The sequence below is a fragment of the Lampris incognitus genome, chromosome 7 (genome assembly GCF_029633865.1).
Source record: "Lampris incognitus isolate fLamInc1 chromosome 7, fLamInc1.hap2, whole genome shotgun sequence".
Taxonomy (NCBI): Eukaryota; Metazoa; Chordata; class Actinopteri; order Lampriformes; family Lampridae; genus Lampris; species Lampris incognitus.
The window spans coordinates 49,972,315-49,996,834 of NC_079217.1; the positions used below are offsets into that span (position 1 = coordinate 49,972,315).

The 24,520-nt window shown below is 42.3% G+C and overlaps 2 protein-coding genes across 2 annotated transcripts in view; both read left to right on the top strand.

Moving 5' to 3' along the window:
• The window catches only part of numa1 (nuclear mitotic apparatus protein 1), a 28,068-nt gene extending 8,958 nt beyond the window's left edge, over positions 1-19,110 (top strand). The window contains exons 11-23 of the mRNA XM_056282878.1: positions 4,591-4,731; positions 5,926-6,039; positions 6,320-9,853; positions 9,976-10,185; positions 10,508-10,698; positions 12,051-12,188; positions 13,101-13,236; positions 13,562-13,763; positions 17,044-17,180; positions 17,512-17,793; positions 18,054-18,134; positions 18,379-18,702; positions 19,084-19,110. Of these exons, the coding sequence (XP_056138853.1) occupies positions 4,591-4,731; positions 5,926-6,039; positions 6,320-9,853; positions 9,976-10,185; positions 10,508-10,698; positions 12,051-12,188; positions 13,101-13,236; positions 13,562-13,763; positions 17,044-17,180; positions 17,512-17,793; positions 18,054-18,134; positions 18,379-18,702; positions 19,084-19,110 (5,517 nt within the window). The remainder of the gene's footprint in view (positions 1-4,590; positions 4,732-5,925; positions 6,040-6,319; positions 9,854-9,975; positions 10,186-10,507; positions 10,699-12,050; positions 12,189-13,100; positions 13,237-13,561; positions 13,764-17,043; positions 17,181-17,511; positions 17,794-18,053; positions 18,135-18,378; positions 18,703-19,083) is intronic.
• A 657-nt stretch (positions 19,111-19,767) lies between these two features.
• nlrc3l (NLR family, CARD domain containing 3-like) overlaps positions 19,768-24,520 on the top strand; it is a 34,602-nt gene continuing 29,849 nt past the window's right edge. The window contains exons 1-3 of the mRNA XM_056283516.1: positions 19,768-19,928; positions 20,154-20,300; positions 23,139-23,231. Of these exons, the coding sequence (XP_056139491.1) occupies positions 19,903-19,928; positions 20,154-20,300; positions 23,139-23,231 (266 nt within the window). The 5' untranslated portion in view covers positions 19,768-19,902. The remainder of the gene's footprint in view (positions 19,929-20,153; positions 20,301-23,138; positions 23,232-24,520) is intronic.

Genomic DNA, 24,520 nt, shown 5'->3' on the forward strand with positions numbered 1-24,520 from the left:
AAGGGAGAGGAGTTGAGCGGGGGTGATAGTGTTAAAGGCAGAGCTATAATCTATGAACAGCATCCAGATGTATATGCTGTTAAGTTCAAGGTGGGTCAAAGCAAAGTGCAGGGCAGGGGCAATGGCATCCTCCGTAGACCTTTTGGGACAGTAGGCAAACCGATGTGGGTCGATTATGGGGGGGGGGGGGGGTAGTGTTTGATGTTTGATGTGAGCCAGAACCAGTCTGTCAAAGCACTTCATGGCAATGGGGGTGAGTGCTATGGGTTGGTAGTCATTCAGACATGTAGGTGTTGATTTCTTTGGGAAAGGAATATTAGAGGTAGTCTTAAAACATGCCGGGACTATGGATTGGGACCATGAGAGTTTAAATATAGTTGTGAAGACCTCAGCCAGTTGGTCGGAGCATTCCCGGAGGACCTGACCCAGTATGCTGTCTGGTCCAGCGGCCTTCCATGTGTTCACTCTGCGCAGTGATTCTCTGACCTCTGCGATCGATAGAGTTAGCACCTGGTTTTCTGGATGGCTGGGGATTTTTGTGGCTGGGTCAGTATTGCCCTTGTTGAAGTGGGCGTAGAAATGATTTGGCTTGTCTGGCAGGGAGGCATCACGGACAGTGGGACCGCTGTTGGAGCTTTTGTAGTCTGTGATAGACTGAATGCCTTGACACATTGCACGCACAGCTGGACCGGCTTCCAAAAAAAAGATCAGAAGCTCGGATTACAACACACACATGGAGTGTGATGTCATTCTGTGCTCAGGACGCCATTACTCCACTATCTCTTTACATAGCAAATACAGTTAGGTCCATAAGTATTTGGATAGTGACACAATATTTGTAATTTTGCCCCTGTACACCACCACAGTGGATTTGAAATGAAGGAACCAATATGTGATTGAAGGGTGGACTTTCAGTTTTAATTTAAGGGGTTGGACAAAAAATATTGCATTAAGCCGTTACAGCCAGTTTTATATATGGTCACCCCATTTTCAGAGGATCAAAAGTAATTGGACGCTTGACTAACAATTGGTTTCATGGGCAAGTAAGACCTTTTCCATCATTATTCCATGACAAATTAAGCAGATAAAAAGGTCTGGAGTTCATTCCAAGTATTTACATTTGCATTTGGTAACTGTTCATCAGAACTCTCAACATGAAGTCCATAGAGGTGTCAATACAAGTGATGGAGGCCATCATTAGGCTGAAAAAGTAAAGAAAATCTATCAGATGGATAGTAATCACTTCAGGAGTGGCCAAAAAAACATTTTGGTACATTCTTAAAAAAGAAAGAATGCACTGGCAAGCTCAGCAACACCAAAAGGCTTGGAAGACCACAGAACACATCTACAGTGGATGATCGCAGAATTCTTTCCCTAGTGAAGACAAACACATTCACAACATCCAGGGAAGTCAAAAACACTCTTGAGAGGTAGGGGTATCATTGTCCAAGTCTACAATCAAGAGACGCCTGCATGAAAATAAATAGAGTGTTTACGGCAAGGTGAAAACCACTTGTGTCACTTAAGAGCAGGAAGGTCAGATTAGACTGTGTTTAAAAACATCTAAAAACCTACCCAGTTCTGGAACAAGGTTCTTTGGACAGATGAAGCAATGATTAACTTGTGCCAGAGGGATGGGAAGAGGAAAAGTTTGGAGAACAAAAGGAACAGCTCATGATTCTCAGCATACCATATCATCTGTCAAACATGGTGGAGGTAGTGTTATGAAATGGGCATGTATGGTTGCCAATGGAACTTGGTCATTGGTGTTTATTGATGATGTGACTACTGACAGAAGTAGCAGGATGGATTGTGATCGTTATAAGGCTATACCATTTGCTCAGATTTAGCCAAGTGTCACAAAACTGAGAGGATGGTGCTTCACACTGCAGATGGATAATGACACAAAACAAGCTGAGAAAGCAACCCAAGAGTCTCTCAAGGCAGATAAGCGGAATATTCATCAGTGACCAAGTCAGTCACCTGACCTCAACCCAATTGAGCATGCTTTTCACTTGCTGAAGATAAAACGAATGGCCAAAAGACCCGCAAGCAACCAGTAAATGAAGGCAGCTGCCGTTAAGTCTTGGCAGAGCATTTCAAAGGAGGAAACTCAGAATTTGAAGATGTCGACGGGTTCCAGACTTCAGACAGTCACTGACTGCAAAATATTTTCCTCCAAACATTAAATATAATTGTTATAATCATAGTTATGTTTGTTTGTCCTATTACTTTTGAGCCTCTGAAAATGGGGTGACCCTGTATATCCATGGCTGTAATTCCTGAACAGTTAATACCATATTTTTATCTAACCCCTTAAATTAAAGCTGAAAGTCTACTCTTCAATCACATCTCAAATACTTCATGTCAAATCCACTGTGATTGTGTACAGGGGTAAAATTACAAATATTGTGTAACTGTCCAAATACTTATGGACTTAACTGTAGTTGATTGATGCTGTATTAATGTTTGAAATCTCGTATATTGCACCTTTTAAATGTAATCATGCTACTAATTTCTTTCTGTCACACTCAAAATTGGACAACACCTGTTGTCTTTATAATCTTGGTCTAATTAGAATTTGTTGGCATGTCATGAATTATTCTCTTGGAACTACCAAAAAATCATTAAAAAATTTGGTTTTAGAGCATTTCTTGATAATTGACTTGGAAAGCCCCCAGTGTTGTTTGGAACTTAATCAGTTAACTTCATTAGGGTAAAATTCGTTGCAAACTGTACCAACAAATCTTCTGAAAAGTTTCTTTTTTTAAAGAGTATATTTATTGATTTTCAAAGGGCCAGAAAATCAAGAATGAGACTGCGTGATAAAAATATGTACCCTCTTTTCCAGCTTACCCTCAACACCAGAACAAATTCTCCATACATACAAGATAAACAAAAATGAGTAAATAATTAAAAACAAAACACTAAGACAGAAGGTTTATACAATTATGTAAATATAAAAATGATGAAGGAATAATGGCATATTAAACACTAAGACCTACATGGACATTTATCTCAAGATCTCAGTCCATGCTAGTCTGTAGAGACCATTCCGAAGGGCTTGGGCCCTGTCATCTCCAATATAGTCCAGAAAGGAGTCCCAAATATGAAATAATTTTACTGGTTTTTCCTTCAGCCAGAAGTTTATAACTTCTAAAGGGGTAAGTTCCATAACACTCAGAATCAAATATGAAACAGTGTTGGAAATCTATATATACATGCTCAATAATCCAGGTAAGAAAATCAATGAAAGTTGAATCAGTTCATCTGGCTACAATGTTTATTTACAGATATGTTTCATCACTCATCTAATTGACCTCTTCAGTCTCAGCTGACTGCAGGTATCTTCACCACTTATAAACAATACAGTTGCATAACAACTGAAACCAATGATCAGTTTCATATGCAAATATGGCGTGACCATTAACTAGAGTTACAATGGCCATGTGTACTATTCACAGGGGATTTGGGAATAGTTGCAATCACAACATTGTAAGATGGCGACAGATGTACTCTTAGGTCCCCCCCCCCCCCCAGTTCATGGATGATCATTCCCTCTTCACGAGTTTTCTGGTACCAGGATTTTGAATACCATTCTTCACAGCCAAAAGAGAAAACCCACTGGGGTGTGACTTAATAGCAAAAGTGATAGAGCTGCGTATTTGCAAATATCTGAAAAAGTTATTCTGAGGAAGATTGTACTTCTCTCTGAGCTGATGAAAAGACATCACTATGCCATCTGTCACAAAGTTGCCCACAGTCATCTTCACAAAGAATTAACTTACCAGAAAGACAGATCATAGTTTACCACCTTGGTTTTTTGGATCACAGGGGTGAGTGAGTCTGATCCTCATACGTCAGGCCCCCACTTCTCTACCCTCTTTGATGGGGAGGTTGATGCTGAAGTTCCAGACTTCAGGGTATGCACACTCAGTTGCCTGCCACGCTGAGTCCCAGAAGTCCCCCTCACATGAGTGATCCTGCCGACAATGCCAAGTTTGTGGTGGCAAACTTTGTTATAAAATGAAAATAAAATCCTGAGTCAGTATTGTCTTTCTGAGTAAGTTTAATTCATCATTTGCAAATGGGCTCACCCCATATGGATAGGAAGAAGGGAGAGAGCAGTGAACAGGAGAAGTACAAAGTTTTTATAGAAATACAAGGGTACATGTTGTCTAAGTCACCCTAACTGATATCAGCCAGCTGTGACCTTACCTATTTGCAGAGCTATAAGGACATGCTGACATCTGTGGAAGGGTCAGTTGTAGGCAAAACATGTGAGCAGTACGTGACATCTAAATAGGAACAAGTGGTTCTGTATTTTTCTACTACGGTACATTGATGTGATATGCCTGATTAAGGGGTTGGACCATTCTCGCTTTGCTTGTATGTAGGCAAGGAGTATTTAAGAGGTAAAGAGAATCTAAATGAAACCGTTTAATATTGCATTATTTTTCCTTAATTGTCTTATATTTTTTTTTACAATACTTGGAATGATGATCATTGGGACATTTACCTACTATGATCCTCTTTTAAACCTCTTCAATTGATTTTTAATTTCCATTAAAATGCTTCTTTTTGTATCAGGTCAAAGAAGTATGTTCACAGCTGGTGTTATCTGAAGCTGAGGTTCGGAGACTGATGGAGAACGAAGAGTCTGCTCAAAAGGAGTGGAGCCTCAACACTTGCCACATTCAGTCTAAACTTGACCACGCTATGGCTGAGAAGGTCAGGACAGAGTTTTACAGTTGAACTTAACTTCGCTGCATTAACAAAAACTCTTGGGTTTTTAAATCCTGTTTTCCCAACAAGAATCTTGATTATAAAGTCTGCCTGTCTGTTCAACCCTTGCCCCATCATAATCTTAAATATTTTGCTTTAATGTTCATTTTGATTCATGTTCATTTTGATTTGTTGGGTATTGCATTTAATTTTCTGTAATTTCTTCAATGGTAGGGGCTCTATAGCTGTAGTAGTTGGTAGCTGAAAAAAATTGTAGTAAATTGGGCTGAAAAGAAGGGATTAGAAGGGGTTGTTGTGGTGAGAATAAGAAGTGCACTTCTTGGCCAGGGCTGGAAGCATCAAAGCATGTTTCTTTTGCTTGCTTGAATGTTGTGATCTGGGGGCACTTAGAAAGTTGGTCCAATTTCCAGTCTATAGGGAAAATAGAAAAAGTTTAAAATGGGGAAAATGGGGGGGGGGTTTGGGGGACACTGGGACAGAGTGAGATATTAACTAGCTGTACAAGCAACATGGGTTGGATAGAGGTTTTTGAGTTTCGAAAGTTTTGTGGGTCTTAATATTATAATAATAATAATAAATCAATCTTATATAGGCTTTTCTTACACTCAACGACGCTTTACAATAAACGGGGTGAAACAAGACAACAGATAAACATAGCACAAACATACAGGGGTGGATGGGAAGGGGGGGCTACAAGAGTGAGAAGCGGCAGCCACACTCGACACCAGCAGCACTCTCCTTCTTAAACAGATACAAAAGGGCAAGAAAAACAACAGCACTGTAGACGTTGATTTTCTGTAGAAGCTAAATAACTGTATGAAGAATAGCATTGGAAAGAAATAGAGGAAAAGTATCCTGCAGAGGTCCCTCAGTCGTGTTGCTGCTGCTTTCAGTTAGCCCACTAATTAATAAAACACACTGTAGTCTTTGTGGTTTACCTGATGTCTTATGCGGTGGCTAACCTTGTGCCATGGAGAGCCATGTGTACGCAAGTTTTCATTCCAAGCCGACTCCACACCAGGTGATTTCACTGATACATTCTTCCTCTTTGGATTAAAGGGTTGCTAATCAGTGACATCACCTGGTGTGGAGTCCAGCTGGAATGAAAACCTGCATACACATGGCTCTCCATGGCACATGGTTAGCCACCCCTGTCTTATTCCCTTCCATGGCCCACAGGAATTCCTGAATGAACAAATTCAGATACTGCAGGGGAAGATCTTGTCTTTGGAAGATCAAATGACCAGCGCTACAGAAGAAGAGAGAGGAGAAAATATGGGGCCCATTATGGAGGTGCGAAGATACACTTAATTTAAACCTCTACAGTATGATTTTGTTGCTACAAACCTTAAAGTGTATGTGATTTTTATATAAAAGCTCGGTTGACCCTGAAACAGGATTCACATAATGGTTTATCTTTAGTCTGACAATCGGTGTAATTTCTTGGTTTTAATTAATTGAAAATGGTTAAGTTTAATTTCATTTCAAATTAAATTTGAACTTTTTTTACCTTTTGTTCAGTGATTAATAACTATCAACTCCAAAATGTATGCCCTTCAAACTATCCAAGCAGAGAGAAGTATTTGAGAAGGAGATTAACTGTCTGAAGAACCAGCTGGAAAGTACAGTCGCCTCCTTGAGAAAGACAGAGTTAGAAGTTCAGGCTAAAGAAATCCAGCTGGCTGAGTATCAACAGGAAATCATTCAGCAAAAAGAACGTATGGAGAAGCAAGTGTTAAAGGCCCAAGAACAGATGCAAGCCAAGGAAGAATTTCTGGCTAAACTGCAAAGAGAGAGCTCAGAGCAAAGATGTGTATTACAACAGGAGATCCAGGATTTAAAGCTCCAAGTTGACAGCATTAGTGCCTTACTGAAGAAGGCTCAAGCGGATTCACAAACCAAAGATGAGCAGCATCAGCAGGAATATAATCGACAGAAAGAAGCCCTCCAGCAGGCTCAGGCAACTTCTGAGGAGCAGGTGAGAAGACTGAAGGAAGAGATCCATTCTAAGCAGGAGCAGATGGATAACCTAAAAAAAGAGCACTCTGAGCAGTCAGCACTGCTGAATGTAGAGATCCAAGTATTGAAGAACCAAGTGGAGAGTCTTCATTCCTCAGTGATGAAGGCTGAGGAAGAGGTACAGACCAAGGAGGATATCTTGAACAAACAGCAGCAAGAGAGCTCTAAAATCCAAGAGGCTCTGCAGGAGAGGATAACTATGTTTCAAGAGGAAGTGCATGGGCTGCATGATGAGGTTAAAAGTCTCTTAGAAAAGCTGGAGAGCATGAGTTCCTCCATCAATGATGCAGAGGAGAATATTAAGGCCAAAGAGCAGCAGTTGGCCAAGCTCCAGCAGGAGAAAACTGAACAGAGGGATATACTGCAAGGGCGTCTTGATGCCTCTGAAGTAGAGATGGAAAAACTCAAGGAAGCTCAAAAAGCAAATGAAAACCTCCTCCTTCAGGCTGAGGAGAGGATCGAGCATCTCCAGAAAGAATTGTCTAATGCCAACTCCTTCTGTGCTGATAAAGATCTTAAGCTTAACATTCTACAAGATGAGGTTGCTGTCCAAACTGAGTCAGTAAGAAAAGCCAAGGCAGAGATTGAAACCAAAGAAGACATGCTGGCAAAGTTACTTCAGGAAGGCTCTCACCGACAGGAAGTTCTCCAGTGTGAGATCCAGGTCTTGAAGGACCAGGTAGAAAGTCAAACATGCTCTCTCAAAAAAGCAAATGATGATATTCAGGCTAAGGAAGATCAGCTAGCTAAGAATCAACAAGAGGACAGAAAACAAAAGGAAGCACTCCAAGAGCAGATAGTAGTCTCTCAAGAGGAGGTGAAGAAACTCAATGCGGAGATCCAATCAAAAGAGCAACAGCTCATTTTGCTGAAGAATGAGTATTCATCGCACTCTGAACTACTACAGCAGGAGATAAAAGATCTGAAAAATCAAGTAGAGAGTATTGGTGACTGTCTCAAAAAAGCTGATGAACAGGTTCAAAGTCAGTCGGTGCTGCTTATTACGCAGGAGCAGGAGAATGCTCATCAGAGAGAGCTTTTGCAGCAGCAGCTGTTTGCATCTGAAGAAGAAGTGAAGAAAATGACCAAGCTCCAGCAGGAGAAAACTGAACAGAGGGATATACTGCAAGGGCGTCTTGTTGCCTCTGAAGTAGAGATGGAAAAACTCAAGGAAGCTAAGAAAGCAAATGAAAACCTCCTCGTTCAGGCTGAGGAGAGGATGGAGCATCTCCAGAAAGAATTGTCTAATGCCAACTCCTTCTGTGCTGATAAAGATCTTAAGCTTAACATCCTACAAGATGAGGTTGCTGTCCAAACTGAGTCAGTAAGAAAAGCCAAGGCAGAGATTGAAACCAAAGAAGACATGCTGGCAAAGTTACTTCAGGAAGGCTCTCATCGACAGGAAGTTCTCCAGTGTGAGATCCAGGTCTTGAAGGACCAGGTAGAAAGTCAAACATGCTCTCTCAAAAAAGCAAATGATGGTATTCAGGCTAAGGAAGACCAGCTCACTAAGAATCAACAAGAGGACAGAAAACAAAAGGAAGCACTCCAAGAGCAGATAGTAGTCTCTCAAGAGGAGGTGAAGAAACTCAATGCGGAGATCCAATCAAAAGAGCAACAGCTCATTTTGCTGAAGAATGAGTATTCATCGCACTCTGAACTACTACAACAGGAGATAAAAGATCTGAAAAATCAAGTAGAGAGTATTGGTGACTGTCTCAAAAAAGCTGATGAACAGGTTCAATTTCAGTCGGATCTGCTTATTAAGCAAGAGCAGGAGAATGCTCATCTGAGAGAGCTTTTGCAGCAGCAGGTGTTTGCATCTGAAGAAGAGGTGAAGAAGATGACCAAGCTCCAGCAGGAGAAAACTGAACAGAGGGATATACTGCAAGGACGTCTTGTTGCCTCTGAAGTAGAGATGGAAAAACTCAAGGAAGCTCGGAAAGCAAATGAAAACCTCCTCCTTCAGGCTGAGGAGAGGATCGAGCATCTTCAGAAAGAATTGTCGAATGCCAACTCTTTGTGTGCTGATAAAGAAATAAAGCTTAACATCTTACAAGATGAGGTTGCTGTCCAAACTGAGTCAGTAAGAAAAGCCAAGGCCGAGATTGAAACCAAAGAAGATATGCTGGCAAAGTTACTTCAGGAAGGCTCTCACCGACAGGAAGTTCTCCAGTGTGAGATCCAGGTCTTGAAGGACCAGGTAGAAAGTCAAACATGCGCTATCAAAAAAGCAAACGATGATGTTCAGGCTAAGGAAGACCAGCTAACTAAGAATCAACAAGAGGACAGAAAACAAAAGGAAGCACTCCAAGAGCAGATAGTAGTCTCTCAAGAGGAGGTGAAGAAACTCAATGCGGAGATCCAGTCAAAAGAGCAACAGCTCATTTTGCTGAAGAATGAGTGTTTATCGCACTCTGAACTACTACAACAGGAAATAAGAGATTTGAAAAATCAAGTAGAGAGTATTGGTGACTGTCTTAAAAAAGCTGATGAGCAGGTTCAAATTCAGTCAGATCTGCTTATTAAGCAGGAACAGGAGAATGCTCATCAGAGAGAGATTCTGCAGCAGCAGGTGTTTGCATCTGAAGAAGAGGTGAAGAAGATGAAGGGGGAGATCCAGGCTAGAGAGAGACAGCTCCATCTGTTGAAGAAGGACAGCTCAGATCAATCTGCACTTGTACATCAGGAGATCCAAGGTTTAAATAGCCAGTTGGAGAGTCTCCGTTCCTCACTCAGGAAAGCTGAGGAGCAGTTACAAGCCAAGGAAGTTATCATTCAGGAGAAAGAAGCTCTACTGGCCAGGGTTCTTCAGGCAGAACAGAGTCATGAAGCTCTGAGGAAACATCTCGAAGTCTGTGCTCTGGAGAAAGATAAGCTTGACCAGGCTAAACAGATTTTGGAGCGAGAGAATAAAGCCTCCCATAAGCTGAAGTTGATACTTCAGCAGGAGCTTACCTCACTTAAACAGGAGCAGAAGATATGTATGCAAGAGAGAAAGAAAGCTGAAGAACAGGCGAAGCTGACCAGAGACCTACAGGAACAGTTGACAGCTAAATCTGAGGCTGCAGCACACTATAAAGCTCAGGTTAGTGTGACCTCGCTGCTGTGTTCCACCATAGCCTACATGCTGCTTTTTGCTGTATTAGTTTTTGAACAGCAGTTGGCAAGTAGGGGCTAACATACATGTTTAACATCATATATCCTCAGATGGAAAAGGCTGTGAGCCATTATGATGGCAAGAAGAAGCTTCTTCAAGAAAGTCTGGAGAAAGCGACTGAACTGCAGCACTCCTTAGAAATGAAAGAATATGAACTAAAGGCAGTAACAACTGAATTCACACTGCTGCAGCTAGATTTGGAGACAACCCGAGGCAACGAGAACAACCTTTTGAGGAGGGTAGCCAGTTTGGAATCACAGGTTTGTACTGCTTTGAAACTCATCTGAACACAAACTATAGAATACTACAATGAACATACACACTGAATGACAATGTCGACATGGTACCACCTGATATATATCATTTATTATAATTTATCTTGTATATAAATGTCAAGCCATGAGCGAGAGAGAAACGAATTCAAGGTGTTGAATCACTTTTGCTTTTTATAGCGAATCCATATTTTAGGTGGTTTGTTCCCACTAATACATTTTTTGTTGTTTAACCTTGAGCAACTACTTGGTTCTAAGATGGAGGATACTGCTGATAATAAAACAATAACTTACAATATCTCTATCCAAGCTTGCCTTTGCTGACCGTAACCTTCGGGAAAAAAACAAGATTCACGGCAATGAAGGATCAGTCAAGGAGTTGGCATACCTCGATACCGCCAGCGTACGGAAAAGGGTTCAGACTCGGGCCCAGATGGAAAAGTACAACAGCTCCGATAGTCTAGAACAAAGCTCACTGGAAGACTCTTTAAACACCACAAGGTAATCTACATCCCATTGGTGCAATAAAACATTTTAGAATTTTATGATATAACTACCAAAAGATTTGAAGAGTTATGACCCGTTTTTGTCCTTTGGCCCAGCCACTCAAAATGTTCTGTCCTCGTTTCAAAAAATGTATGGCGAGGACCTGATTTTGGAAAAGGTATAAATCTCCTGACTTCCACAGACTTATTTCCCTTAACTGTTTTTTCAAAAGCATTAGTCAAAATAATATTTGTCAGTAGGTAAACATCTGGCTAATACTGTTTTATAAAAAGTGGCAGATAAGTAGTTCTGGGCAATATGGAAACTATATCATTAAAATCATATGGAATTTTACACAATACCAATGTATCACAATGTCTGCTTACATATTTTAAAATACCATGTTTTAAGAATCCAACTGTTGGTTCATCACACTGAACTGTTTGATAATGTAAAATATGTCAAACCAAACAGAATCTAAACAATACTCGTGTATTTCAGACCATTTTGGGAGATTTTATTTATTTATTTTTGGGATTTCCCCCCTTTTTCTCCCCAATTGTATCCGGCCAATTACCCCACTTTTCTGAGCCATCCCAGTCACTGCTCCAACCCGTCTGCCGATCTGGGGAGGGCTGCAGACTAGCACATGTCTACTCCGATACATGTGGAGTCGCCAGCCGCTTCTTTTCACCTGACAGTGAGGAGTTTCACCAGGGGGACGTAGTGCTTGGGAGGATCACGCTATTCCCTCCAGTTCCCCCTCCCCCTGAACAGGAGCCCTGACTGACCATAAGTGCAGTGACCAGGACACATACCCACATCTGGCTTCCCACCCACAGACATGACCAATTGTGTCTGTAGGGACGCCCAACCAAGCCGAAGGTAACACGGGGATTCGAACTGGCGATCCCTGTGTTGGCAGGCAACGGAATAGACCGCTGTGCTACCCGGACACCCGTTTTGGGAGAAATTTAATAGATTCTTATTATGGACTGCAAAATTGTTTATCACAATATAACAACAGCTGAATTTCATCCTGATATAATAACATTGAGGATGATAACATAATAGTCGACTTTTGCCCAGTCTTACGTACAAGTAAATTCATTGACACAGGCAAACTACCTACGGCCTTTTCAGTCTGTCTCCCAGCAGTCCTCCAATAATGGCATTTAACTGCCTAACCTTTTTTTTTTCTCCATTATTCTATATATGAGTGAATCTAATCCAACAGGGATTCCACACCTATCTCCTTCAATTAACATTTCAAATGTTATGTTTCTATCATAGGGCCACCTATTTGCATGTTGCCCTTATCACATCACTGTCAGTTTGAAGTGATTTTTTGTTGTCCATCGATGTAGGAGACCATCAGCACCAGGGGAGTCCAGCACTCCTCTTGTTCGCAGCTCAGAGCGCCTGGCCGCCAAACGTCGGGCTTTGGGGACAGAGTCTCTCGAGACCCTTTACTTCACACCCATGAACAGCAAACAAATGAAAACGTGAGTTGCAAACATAAACCTATGGTAATTTAGTTAAATGAGCTGAGACGATTCAACCATGTCCTGGATGAATGAGAACATTCACAGACGAGTTGAGATGATATTTTGGCTATTTGTTTTTATTTATTTATTTTTTACTTTCTATTATTATCAGTGTATAAATGGTTATTGGTCATGGTTTTCTCTTTTTAATGAAGGAGTAAAAATGTGTTATTAATTGGCTGACCTGGATTGGGAACAGATGAAAATATATATCATCTGTGGTTTAATGGCCCTGACTGAGAGGTGCCACTTTGTTGCTGAATATTGTTTTGGCCTATTGCTGCATTGGGATTCCACATCCATTTAGCAGTGTGAAGAATGGAGAAATCACAGGCAACTTCCTGGCAAATATTAAATTAGTAGACGAGAAGTCTGTGCCATAATTTTATCAATACCTGAACCTCTACCTTAAGTGTTTTTTGTTTTGTTTTGGTTTTTTGGGTTTTTTTTTTTTTTTTTTTCAGTTTAAACTGCACAGCCCAGCTCCCATGCATCCGTCCATCCATCCATTGTCTTTACCAGTTTAACCCAATTAAGGGTTGTGTGGGACTGGAGCCTATTGCAGGAAGTATTGTGTTAAAGGCATGGAGACACCTTGGACAGGTTACCAGTCCATCACAAGGCTAACATCATTCACATCTATGGGCAATTTAGCGACCCTAATTTGTGTATGTGTATGGACTGTAGAAGAGAAGCCCACACAAACAAGGAAAACAAGCACTCCACACAGATGGCCGGGAATTGAACCCAGCACCCTCTTGTTGTGAGGCAACAGTGCTAACCACGTGCCTGTGCTGCCAGATCCCATGCATTTATAATTAAAATTCTACCACACTTTGATTCCTTTACTATAATAACCTTGAACCCTAGGACCAGCATGGAATGCAATCTGGAGCACACCCTGACCTCTCCAGGTGACTTTGTTCTGGATTCTGCAAGGAAGAATCTGACCTCCTCCGTCAAACGTCGCAGGACCACACAAGTTGTCAACATCACCATGACCAAGGTGGAGGGAACTTGGACACGTACATACCGACACACAATAACTACATGGGTGAAAAGACTAACACCAAAAGACATGTGGGAAGTCAGAAAGACATTGATGAGTAAAACTGGGGGAATGCTAGTAGTACATATCAGTAAATAATCCTTTAGTAACTACCTCTTACTGAGTCATTCTGAAATAATCATCTTAATGATTTAGATTGTAGTTGTATGTGCACAGGGATTTTGTGCATAGGTTACAAATTGATCATTGTTGGCCCCACTCTCGCTCGTTGGTTGCTCTCAAATGTCTTTTAACAACTGCTTTTTTTTTTTTTCACCTACAGAAGACTCCAGGCCGTGGAGGGAATGAATGTGATGAGACTTTCTACAGTCTGTCCACAGCCCACTCACAGCCAAACCTTTCTCATCCCATCTCAATGGAACCGTTTGACACGCCTGCCAGATTGGCTGGTACTGCCAGTGACCAGCTGCTCAGTCTGCCAGGGTACAGGCGGAGCGCTGCTCACAACACTGCGCACCCACGAGGTGAGTAGCACAGATTGGCTTGCTGAAATGAGGCTTTAAGGGAAAGGACAGGGCCTTGTATCCAGAGGAGAAAAGTAGGATGGGATAAATGTTTTCTTTTTTAAGCCAGACCAGTGGGACCTGCTGTTGCGTATATGGGGATTGTATTTTTCTCGTCAAATAGGATCATAGGAAATGCATGAGATGCTTCCCCCAAGATGGACTTTTTAAAGACTTTATTTTTTTCCAGGTTGGGCCTTGTTTACTGCCCAATGTGCAAGCGAGAGTTTGCAAGCACAAGCCATCTCGTTTTGGACTGCATAACATTGTTTTCACCTAGTGAGGGAGCCATGTTCCTGGTCTTGGCGCAGTATTTTTTTCCCCCCTCGGTTTGAACTTTTATTTGTTGTAAGGTATACTCCTACAGAGTTAAAATTTATTACCAGAGTTTTGGTTGGTGCGGGGTGGCAGCATATGCTTCTACGTAAACGAAGGCTGGTGTATGGAAGTCAGTGTTGAAGAAATCATGCAGTCCTCACTTAAAGACCTTTTTAATCGACTGTAAACCCTTTTATTCACCGCATCAATTCATTCAATTTTCACAATTTATTCTGGTCGGTGTCTATATCCCACCCCAGGTCTGTGTTAAAGAGGCGTTAAAACACTTCGCTGAGCATATTAAAAACATGGAGCGCAAATATCCAGACTCCCTTCTCATTATCCTTGGTGATTTTAACAGGGCAAACCTCGGCCACGAACTGCCAAAATACAGACAGCATGTTAAATGTCCCACCAGGAACAAAAACATTCAGAATCATTGCTACACAATATTAAATGATGCCTATCGCTCTGTCCCCTGTGCAACCTGGGACTCTCTGATTACCGTCTGATTCGTCTTCTCCCAGCCTACCGGCAGAAATTAAAATCTGCAAAGCCTGTGGTTAAAACTGTGAGGAAATGGACCAATGAGTCAAAACTGGAGCTCCAGGCCTGCCTTGATTGGAGTGTTTTTGAGGCTGCATCTACAGAACTGGATGAACTTATTGACACTGACATCTTGCATCTGCTTTTGTGAGTACGTGTGTACCCACCAAAACTTTCTGTACCTTCAACAACAATAAGCCCTGGTTCACAGCAAAACTCTGGCAGCTTTGTCCGGCCAAAGAGGAACCCTACAATGAGTGGAGATACTAGGATCCAGTACAACCAAGACAGAAATACACTCACAAAGGGGATCAGAGTGGCAAAAAGGTGCTACTCTGAAAAGTTGAAAAAAAGGTTTTCAGCCTACCCAGCATCAGTCTGGAGATGTTTGAAAGACATTACCAACTACAGGAGACCATCCCCCCCACAGTACAGAGAACCATCAACTGGTTGACAATCTAAATGGGTTTTACTGCAGGTTTAATAAGCGCACTTTCACTTTCTTCAACCTCTCCAGCCACAACACACAACCAACTGCACCCCCCCCCCCCCCGCACTCAGAATCTGTGTTGAAGATGTGCGCCAGCTCTTCCAGAGACAAAACTAGGAATGCACTGGGCTCAGATGGCCTGTCACCCTCCTGTCTGAAAGTCTGTACTGACAAGCTTGCCCTCATTTTCACACTGATCTTCAACAGATCATTGGAGCTGTGTGAAGTCTCCTTCTGCTTCAAGAGCTCCACTATCATCCCGGTCCCCAAGAAATCCCGTATCACAGGATTAAATTACTACAGGCCTATTGCCCCTAACGTCTATGGTCATGAAATCCTTCAAGAGATTGGTGTTGGCCCTCCTGAAGTTAATCATAGGCCCCCTGCAGTTTGTTTACTGAGCAAACAGGTCAGTGAAGGATGCAGTCAACATGAGATTGCACTACATCTTTCAACACCTCGACTCCCCAGGGACACACACAAGGGTCCTGTTTGTGGACTTCAACTCAACGTTCAACACCATCGTCCCAGATATCCTCCACTCCAAACTCACATAGCTCACTGTACCAGCCCCCATCCACCAGTGGATTAAAAAACTTCCTAACAGATAGGAGGCAGCAGGTGAGGCTGGGGAAAATCGCACCCAGACAATCAGCACTGATGCCCCCCAGGGATGTGGGCTTTCCCCTCTATTCTTCTCCCTCTGCACAATTGACTGCACCTCAGGAGACCCGTTTGTTAAACTCATGAAGTTTGCGGATGACACAGCCATCATTGGCCTTATCCTGGATGGTGAAGAGTCTGCATATAGATGGAAGGTTGAACAGCTGGCCCTCTGCTCCGGCCATACAGGGTTCAACATTAATGGGTTTTTTTCACATGCTCGGTCGGACAAGTGGGTCAGAAATCTACTTGCCCAAAGTCAATTTTTACTTGCCCCTGTACAAATTGTTTTATTTATTAGTGGCTATCAAATAACGACAAAGACGATAGTTAATTGTCATGTTTAATCTTTAAGTAAATGAAACATAACAAGGACAAAGTGTGTCATAGATGCGTAGCAACAAACATTCTTGTATATTGAAAATGGTATGATCCACCACCCCCCCCCATCCATCCATCCGTCCTTCTCATTAATTAACTGTGAGAGATTGAGTGAGTGAGCTTAACTGTGTGTGAGTGAGTGAAAGAACAGGCTATAGCAGACGGTTTGCACCTAATAACCTAATGAAACCATACAAATACAAATCTTAATTACACCGATGTGCTCTCGGCCCTACTGACAACCACCTTTGTACAACACGCTCCGCATCGAAATTGGCAGCTGTTGGCCCCTCAGTGCTAATGTATAGCAGTTTCCACAATATTTCAACTGATAGGTTGCTCCACCAATATGTTGTAATGCGCTTCATGGCACTGAAGCCATGCTCACAGGTAGCAGCGGTGGATAGTGGGAGCACGAGTTCTCCATCAGCAGGTTGGAGAAGCTCTGCAGCCTATCAGGGTCTGTTAAAAAGTCTGCCCATACCTTGCTTTGTCGGACCTGGGGCAACACTTTGATTACCACTTTTGTGCTTGGCCACTCCTGGTGCCTTGCCTGACCCCTGTCACAGCCCACCCGATCCAGTATGTCATTATGCCACGAAACGAGTCAAATGCCATGTGTGTGCAGATGTACATGGCCAATAAACCTAACTTTGATTCTGAAAAAGTTTGAAAGCTAGAAGAAGCTTGCTAAGTAGATTATCCAGGTAGTTTTTGTAGGCCTTTACCTGTTGTTTTTCATTGGACTGATGAAAAATCCCTTTAAGTTTGATGTGATCATCACTGGGGTTTCAGCATTGCTACGTAAAATGTTCTTTGTTTAACTGAAATATTTTATTCCAGGCACAAGTACGTTCTGTGTTGGTGCTGAGCATGAGCCAGACAGTGCAGGTGATGATTGGATGAGGATTGCTGAGCTCCAGGCAAGAAACAAGTCTTGCCTGCCCCATCTAAAGAGCAGCTACCCTGTGGAGTCTAGGGTAAGTTAGTAAGGGGTAAAAGCCCCACCTGGATATTGTAACAGTATACATACAAAATTTACAGAGTGCAGAATTAGTGAAGATGTTGGTTGTGTCAGTTTTTTTTTAACATTTTAAGTGCTACCACCCACTAGATTTCAGTAAGGTTAGTAATTATCATTATTTTTTTTAACTATTGGTCTCAATTAGATGAGGGAGAGTATGTCTTTTCAGAATGTGTTCACACCAGTTAGAAATATATTGTTAAAAGAATAGATTGTCATTACAATAGTCCCCTTACTTTTCTGCTCAGCCACCCACTTTTAGTCACTGTTGGCATCCTTCCTTTCAGCCTGGCCTCTGCCCTGCCTTTATTTGCACGGATGAAGACCTCCGCACAGGCGACCCATCTGAGACAATTCGCAGGGCATCCATGATACCTGGCCAGCTGCAGGACTCTCTTTTCTCCAACCGCCTCTCCTTCATGGTGGGACAGACTGGTACCCATTCCCTCCGTCACTCCCTAATGCCTGGCCAGCTTCCATCCAAAATCAAAAGTTCTGCAAAACTGCAAAGCCCAAGAGGCACAAAGCGGCCGTCATCTACACTGTTGCAACCTCAGTCCTCTCCCGAGGTGGGTTTGATCGAATATTGCTGCAGGGCACGTGAATGTTTGCTATATTTAACACTTAACTGCTGCCTGCACATACAGTTGGGGACATAATAATTTAAACTTGTAGTGGTATTAATTGTGAGGTTAGTCTGGAGAAGGCAGTCAGCTGCTCAATGTGTGTAATAATGTCATGTGAAAGGACCACACATAAGCCATATGAATTCGTCTGTGCAGTCATTTTCTTTTTCTGTTTTGTAACACTTTTCTCCTCAATGTAACAGACAAAGGTTAAGGCCGGGTGCTTTCCCCTTACTCCCAAAAACAAGATCAGCAATGGACCTTCCAGCTCTGCCCTCAGTCCAGTAAGTCTAATGCACACAATCAACGTCATGTGCTAATACCGTAAAGTGTGCAGACAATAATGATGGTACTCTTTTTTCTTTCTTCTTACCTCTGGGGGCAGGGGACAATGTTTGACAGATGGAAAGTAATTTTGCTTCTCCATCCATTTTTGTATTCCATTGGTTTCAAATTAAGATTTCTCTTTTTTAAGTATTACTTTGTGTCCCACATTCTTGCTTTTCCCTAGTAAGTATTGCTTTTAAGACTACCCTGTCTTTATCCCAGGCTGAACGAAGGCAGTCCATGATGTTCACCGTTGAGAACACCCCTAAGAAAAACACTTACCTACAGAAGGGGCTGAACAAACTACTTAACTCTAACCGCAAATCTCCAGGCAAAAAATCCAAGAAGTCGCCAGCTCAGACAATTTCCCATAAAGCTCCAAGAACCGTGGTATCCCGCTCTGGAATGGGACGAACCAGGAATGGTAGCGTTAAATCACCCCAGACGACAGCTAGAGGGCAGAGGAAGTCTCCACGTGCTGTCAATACAGCCAAGTCACCAGGCATTACTGCTAGTGCCCGCAAGGTGAACACACAATTTTTATCCAATACTCTTTCATTCATACACTTTGATACATTGGCATAGAAACACTGGCGAGGTACATGCTGATGTTCTACGCATGTAGTAGTTTTGCCGAGGTGAGCACGTTTAATAACTGGTTCATATACAGAATGAGAGCTCATTATGACCAACAGGTTTCCTTCGCAACTGACCTGCTCAAGAAGACTAATGCAAAACACAATTATGGTCAAGAAAGATAACTTTGCTTTATTAAAAAGAATTAAATCATTTTATGCTGGAGCATAAAATCACTAAGGTATCATTCCTTAAAGAAATATGAATGAGAATGCCACTCTATGTGCAGATTACTGTTCTAAATCTAATTGTTTCTGTTTTGCTCCACAGCTAATGAGATTCAAGATGAAGGTCTAAGGTCTTCAAATGCCACATCAGTTTCCCTTTTCACTTTTAAAGAATTGTGTGCAACTGTTTCATTTTGAATAAAGTGTACCTTTATTGTTTTGGTTTATCAGAGTACATTGGTATTTTCCGGTAGACTTGTTTTTAACGACTTTTCTGGATTTAATCCAAGACTACTTCACTAAGCATTTCACTGTCACTGGTAATCAGGGGGTTGATTTATGTTGATTTATTGAGATCTTTGTTTTTTTGTAAAATACGTTTTCACTTTCATTTGTTATTTTTGTAAAATAAACGTGTAAAACCACAGATATGAGTGCTTTTGGTATGAAAGTGTTTATAGCTTGCCATTTCTGTTATGGGGATTTTAATTGGTACCTTGCTGGGTGTGTTAAGAGGCGGTGTCCTGTCTTCTGAAATGACCAGGACTATCATTGCATTAAAAGCTTCTTTTTTTAAGGGAATGATTTATTGCTTTTCAAACGCCTGTTCATTTTACGATATATACGATTATATGAATATGAATAAACTCATGATATGTAATAAACTCAATTTACCAACGCTGTCTTTTTTTCACGAATGCCCATTTGTTGTGATATAGCGCCACCGTGTGTTCAAACACATTTAATGCAGGTTTGTTTTTATGGCACGGAAACCGAAACTAAAAAAAAAGCGACGCAGGGAAGGGACCCGAAGGCCGAAGGAGGAATGTGGGCCGAATTGTTTTACTTGATAGCTCGTGCAACCTTAAATTTGGTGACGTGCGACAGCTCGTTTGGGTAAACGGACACGCGGGACCGAGCCATGGATTCCGATGCTGAGGTCGAGAGGTACGTGGTGGCAATATACCCCCCCCCCCGTACCCCGACCCTCGATCCCTCCACACTTGCGCGTACCTACTAGAACCGCTTCAGTGTGTGTGACGTTTTGTTTTGTTGTTGGAAAGTGTACATTTGCTACACACACGACGTGTGTTTTACACTGACTTGTCGAAAATGCTGTTGTGTGCGCCCGCGTTTCCCTGACCGCAGGCCCGCCCTCATTTCTATCTCTAGAGCCTTGCAGCTGACAGACGGGAGGCACACTACCGGCGGGACGCAGCGGCCTCCTTCCAGCTATGGCTCCATGAGGAGCGACGACGTAGAGGCGGACTCGGCAGGTGTCCTGGCGTTACCCGAAACACCCTCCGGTTGCGTCACCGGGTAGGTTGTGAGGCGTGGACAACCTTGTAGCGTTATGTTTGTACTGACCGGCATTCCGTACCTACAGCGTAGTCACGTGATCATGCAGCCTAGTGGCGGCCTTATACACAGCCACATGCCTGTACACTGTACCTGAGTTCCCCTGCAACGATTATTATTATTATTATTATTATTATTATTGCTTTGCAGTTCTTTATTTATTTTTCTTCCGCCCATTTTTGGACACTTTGTAGCTCCTTCATACTTTTAGCTACTGAAACCATTCAAAATGTTCAACTCATTAAGGACATTAGTGCGCCCCTTTCAGATTTTTCATACCTTTTGAACTTTTTGAAATATTCAACTTTTTTCCAGCCATTTTTTGAATGGGAGTCAATGGGGGACTTTTGCAACCTTTCCACCTCTTTTACTCCTCCATACTTTTAGCCACTGAAACCATTCAGGTATCAAAGTGTTCATCTCTTTAAGCCCATTAAGGCTCACGTTTCGGTTTTTTTAAAATATTTTATACTTTTAGACATAGTAAGCTTTTTCTACTTTTTCGAAACAATGGAAGTCTATGGGGAAAGGTTGAAACCCTCATCACCTTTGAACTGTATCTCCTCCATTTTTTGAGCTAGAAACCCCATTTAAAGCTTAAACAGTTCAGGACATTCAGCTCTTTCAGAATCCTATTCAGATTTTACAAATATTTTATAGTTTTTGAACAATTCAGCTCTAAAGTTGAGCAATTCTGCCATACACTTTGCTTATTAGAATGTTCAGTCCTATCGTGACGTCACATATCAGTTTGAAACTCAACTGCCAGCCTAATTAGTGTGAATGCTGGGCATTCCCACTATTGCTTTGCAGTCCTTTATTAGTGGCACCACTTCCACTTTTTCATACTTTAAACTACAGAAACCATTCAACAACCAAACTATTTATGTATTTAGCACATTATGGCAAATTTTTCATTTTTTTATACCTTTAAAACTTTTAAGATATTCAGCCATTTCACATTTCAGTTTCCAGGTATTTCATGTAGGCACTTTTCCTATTTATCCATTTTCAGCAATGCTTTCGCGATTTCCTTCAGCAGCTCAGCATTCACACGCTTTTTCTGTAGAAAAGCATTTTTCTAGTTAAATGTTAAGCCTAGACGCTAACACTGCCTCCTTGCGAGTCATTCTACATGAAGCACGCAGTGTTTTTGATAAGTTCGTTGAATTAATAGAAAGAAAAAGGAGTAGATGAAGTGGACAGTGATGCTGGTTTGGGTTAGTCTGGAGGTGTCAGTGTTGTAGAACATCTCGCCCCTTCCCCATGTGTGAACCCATCTATTTATAGCCTTCTGTTACTCTAAGATGGGAGGGGGGGTCACATAAGTTTACCATAGTCCTATGAGGAATAAATCAAAATGCTGTGTCATACTCGTTTTCAGTCAACTATAGCATTCCTGTAGGTTTCATCGTGATCCCCATGGTCTCTGCATTCCAACTGGCGGGGTAAAATGTTTAAATGGGATGAAATAAATGTTTAGATCTGATATTTCGATGGCATGTACAGGTGAGGTGGCGCGGTGGCACAGTGGTTAGCATGGTTGCCTCACAGCAAGAAGGTCCTGGGTTCAAGCTCCGGGGTAGTCCAGCCTTGGGGGGTCATCCCAGTTCATCCTCTATGTGGAGTTTGCATGTTCTCCCTGTGTCTACGTGGGTTTCCTCCGGGTGCTCCGGTTTCCTCCCATAGTCCAAAGACATGTAGGTCAGGTGAATCGGCCGTACTAAATTGCCCCTAGGTGTGTGTGTGTGTGTGTCTGTATATATATATGTCGGCCCTGTGTGATGGCCTGGCGGCCTGCCCAGGGTGTCTGCCCGCCTGCCGCCCAATGACTGCTGGGATAGGCTCCAGCATCCCCGCGACCCCGAGAGCAGGATAAGCGGTTCGGATAATGGATGGATGGATGGATGGATCTACAGGTGATTTTGACTTTGAAGATGACTCCATCTGTTGCACTTCTTCACTGTACATTTTGGAAACAAGTGCAGTAGACGCAGCAAACGGTCATGTTCGAACTTTGCGGTATGTTATTGTAATGTACAGTGGTACAGTGGCAGTGGTTCAGTCACTTCTAATGCTGGTGAGGAAAGCCATCATGGTGAAGTGGGTCGGAGTCGGGGATGACCCTCCTACTTCCATGTGGAAATCTCTGATCTCCGATTCTGTAAAAAAAAAAAAAGAACACTATATTGATGGAAGGGCTCTTCTTTTTCTGCAGAAATGGAAGAAATCGTTGGAATCTTTGGGAGTTAAATATAACTTGGACTTGAGCGGGTAACAAATGTGGACAAATAATTGAATTCGGGACATTGGGCATGAATGGGATCCATGTATACAATAATTATCATTTAATTTCACTATATTTTTCTCTTGTGTAAGTGCTGTGCCTCATTTATTTGTTTGTTTGTTTATTTTTTCTTCTTTTATGGACCAGTCCTGTAACATTATGTTTTGTATGTATGTTTCTTGAGAATTTTTTTTCTTAAATTAGAAAATGCATTACATGCCAATAATTTTTCAGTAGCCTTATGCTAATTTATTGCATATATTTGTTTTGGCATAAATGTGGATGCTGGTATCCTGTATTGGCATTTGCAGTTGCTTTTGGCAGAGCAATATTTGCATCTCCAAAGACAAACTTCTTGAGGGACTGTGTGGACCATATTTGAGTAAATCATACCAGATCTTTAAAAGCAAGGTTTTCATCATTTTTTTTATGTTAAACACAAGATGCAGACTAAAATTGTTATCGTGTTGTTCTCTCACCCCACCCCCAACCCCCCCTCTGTTTTTTACCAGGCTACAGCTGGTGGGCATAGAGTCACCGGAGACCATCTACACTTTAACCACACAGCACTCTAAAAACGAGGAGGCCTGCATCATAGAAACCTGGTATGGGAAACACATACTTGTACAGTAAAACCTCTCCAAACCAAACTCTTTTTAAACTGAACTTCACACATTACTGAAAAAAGTTGGTGGTCGCAAAATATTCTCCATCGCCTGCAGAATTAAAATATCCCAGTGTTCCACATTAAGTTAGTTTACTTGGTCCCAGCAACATTTTCATATCTCTTAATCCGTACCAATAGGTGAATTTATCATTTAAACCCTAAAAGTTTGTTTTGTTTAACATTCAAAAACACATTCTTGGGGCGTCCAGGTAGCGTAGCCGTCTATTCCGTTGCCTACCAACATGGGGATCGCTAGTTCGAATCCCCGTGTTACCTGCGGCTTGGTCGGGCGTCCCAACAGACACAATTGGCCGTGTCTGCAGGTAGGAAGCCAGATGTGGGTATGTGTGCTGGTTGCTGGACTAGCGCCTCCTCTGGTCGGTCGGGGGCGCTTGTTCGGTGGGGAGGGGGAACTAGGGGGAATAGCGTGATCCTTCCATGTGCTACGTCCCCCTGGTGAAACTCCTTACTGTCAGGTGAAAAGAAGCAGCTGGTGACTCCACATGTATCGGAGGAGGTATGTGGTAGTCTGCAACCCTCCCCGGATTGGCAGAGGGGGTGGAGCAGCTACTGTGACAGCTCGGAAAATAGGGTAATTGGCCAATTACAATTGGTGAGGAAAAAGGGGGGGCATTATTTTTCTCCAGCTTTCAACTGCTCCCATTAGGGGTCACCACAGCGGATCAACCGTTTCCATCTCTTCCTGTCCTCTGCATCTTCCTCTGACACTCCAACCACCTGTATGTCCTCCTTCACCACATCCATAAAACTCCTCTTTGGTCTTCCTCTTTTCCTCTTGCCTGGCAGCTCCATCTTCAGCATCCTTCCCCCAATATACCCAGCATCTCTCCTCTGCACATGTCCAAGCCAACTCAGTCTCACATCTCTTGCTTTGTCTCAAAACTGCCCGAGCTGAACTGTCCCTCTAATTATACTCATTTCTAATCCTGTCCATTTTTGTTACTCCCAGTGAAAACTTTCGTCAGTGCCACTGTTTCCAAACCATATAACATAGCTGGTCTTGCTACCATCTTGTAAAACTTCCTTTTCACTCTTGCTGGTACCCTTCTGTCACAAATCAATCCTGACACTCTACTCCACCCTGTCTGCACGCTGTTCTTCACCTCTCTTCAGCACTCCCTGTTATCTTTGAACAGTTGACCCCAAGTATCTATACTTATCCATCTTCATCACCTCTACTCATTACATCCTCACTATTCTACTGTT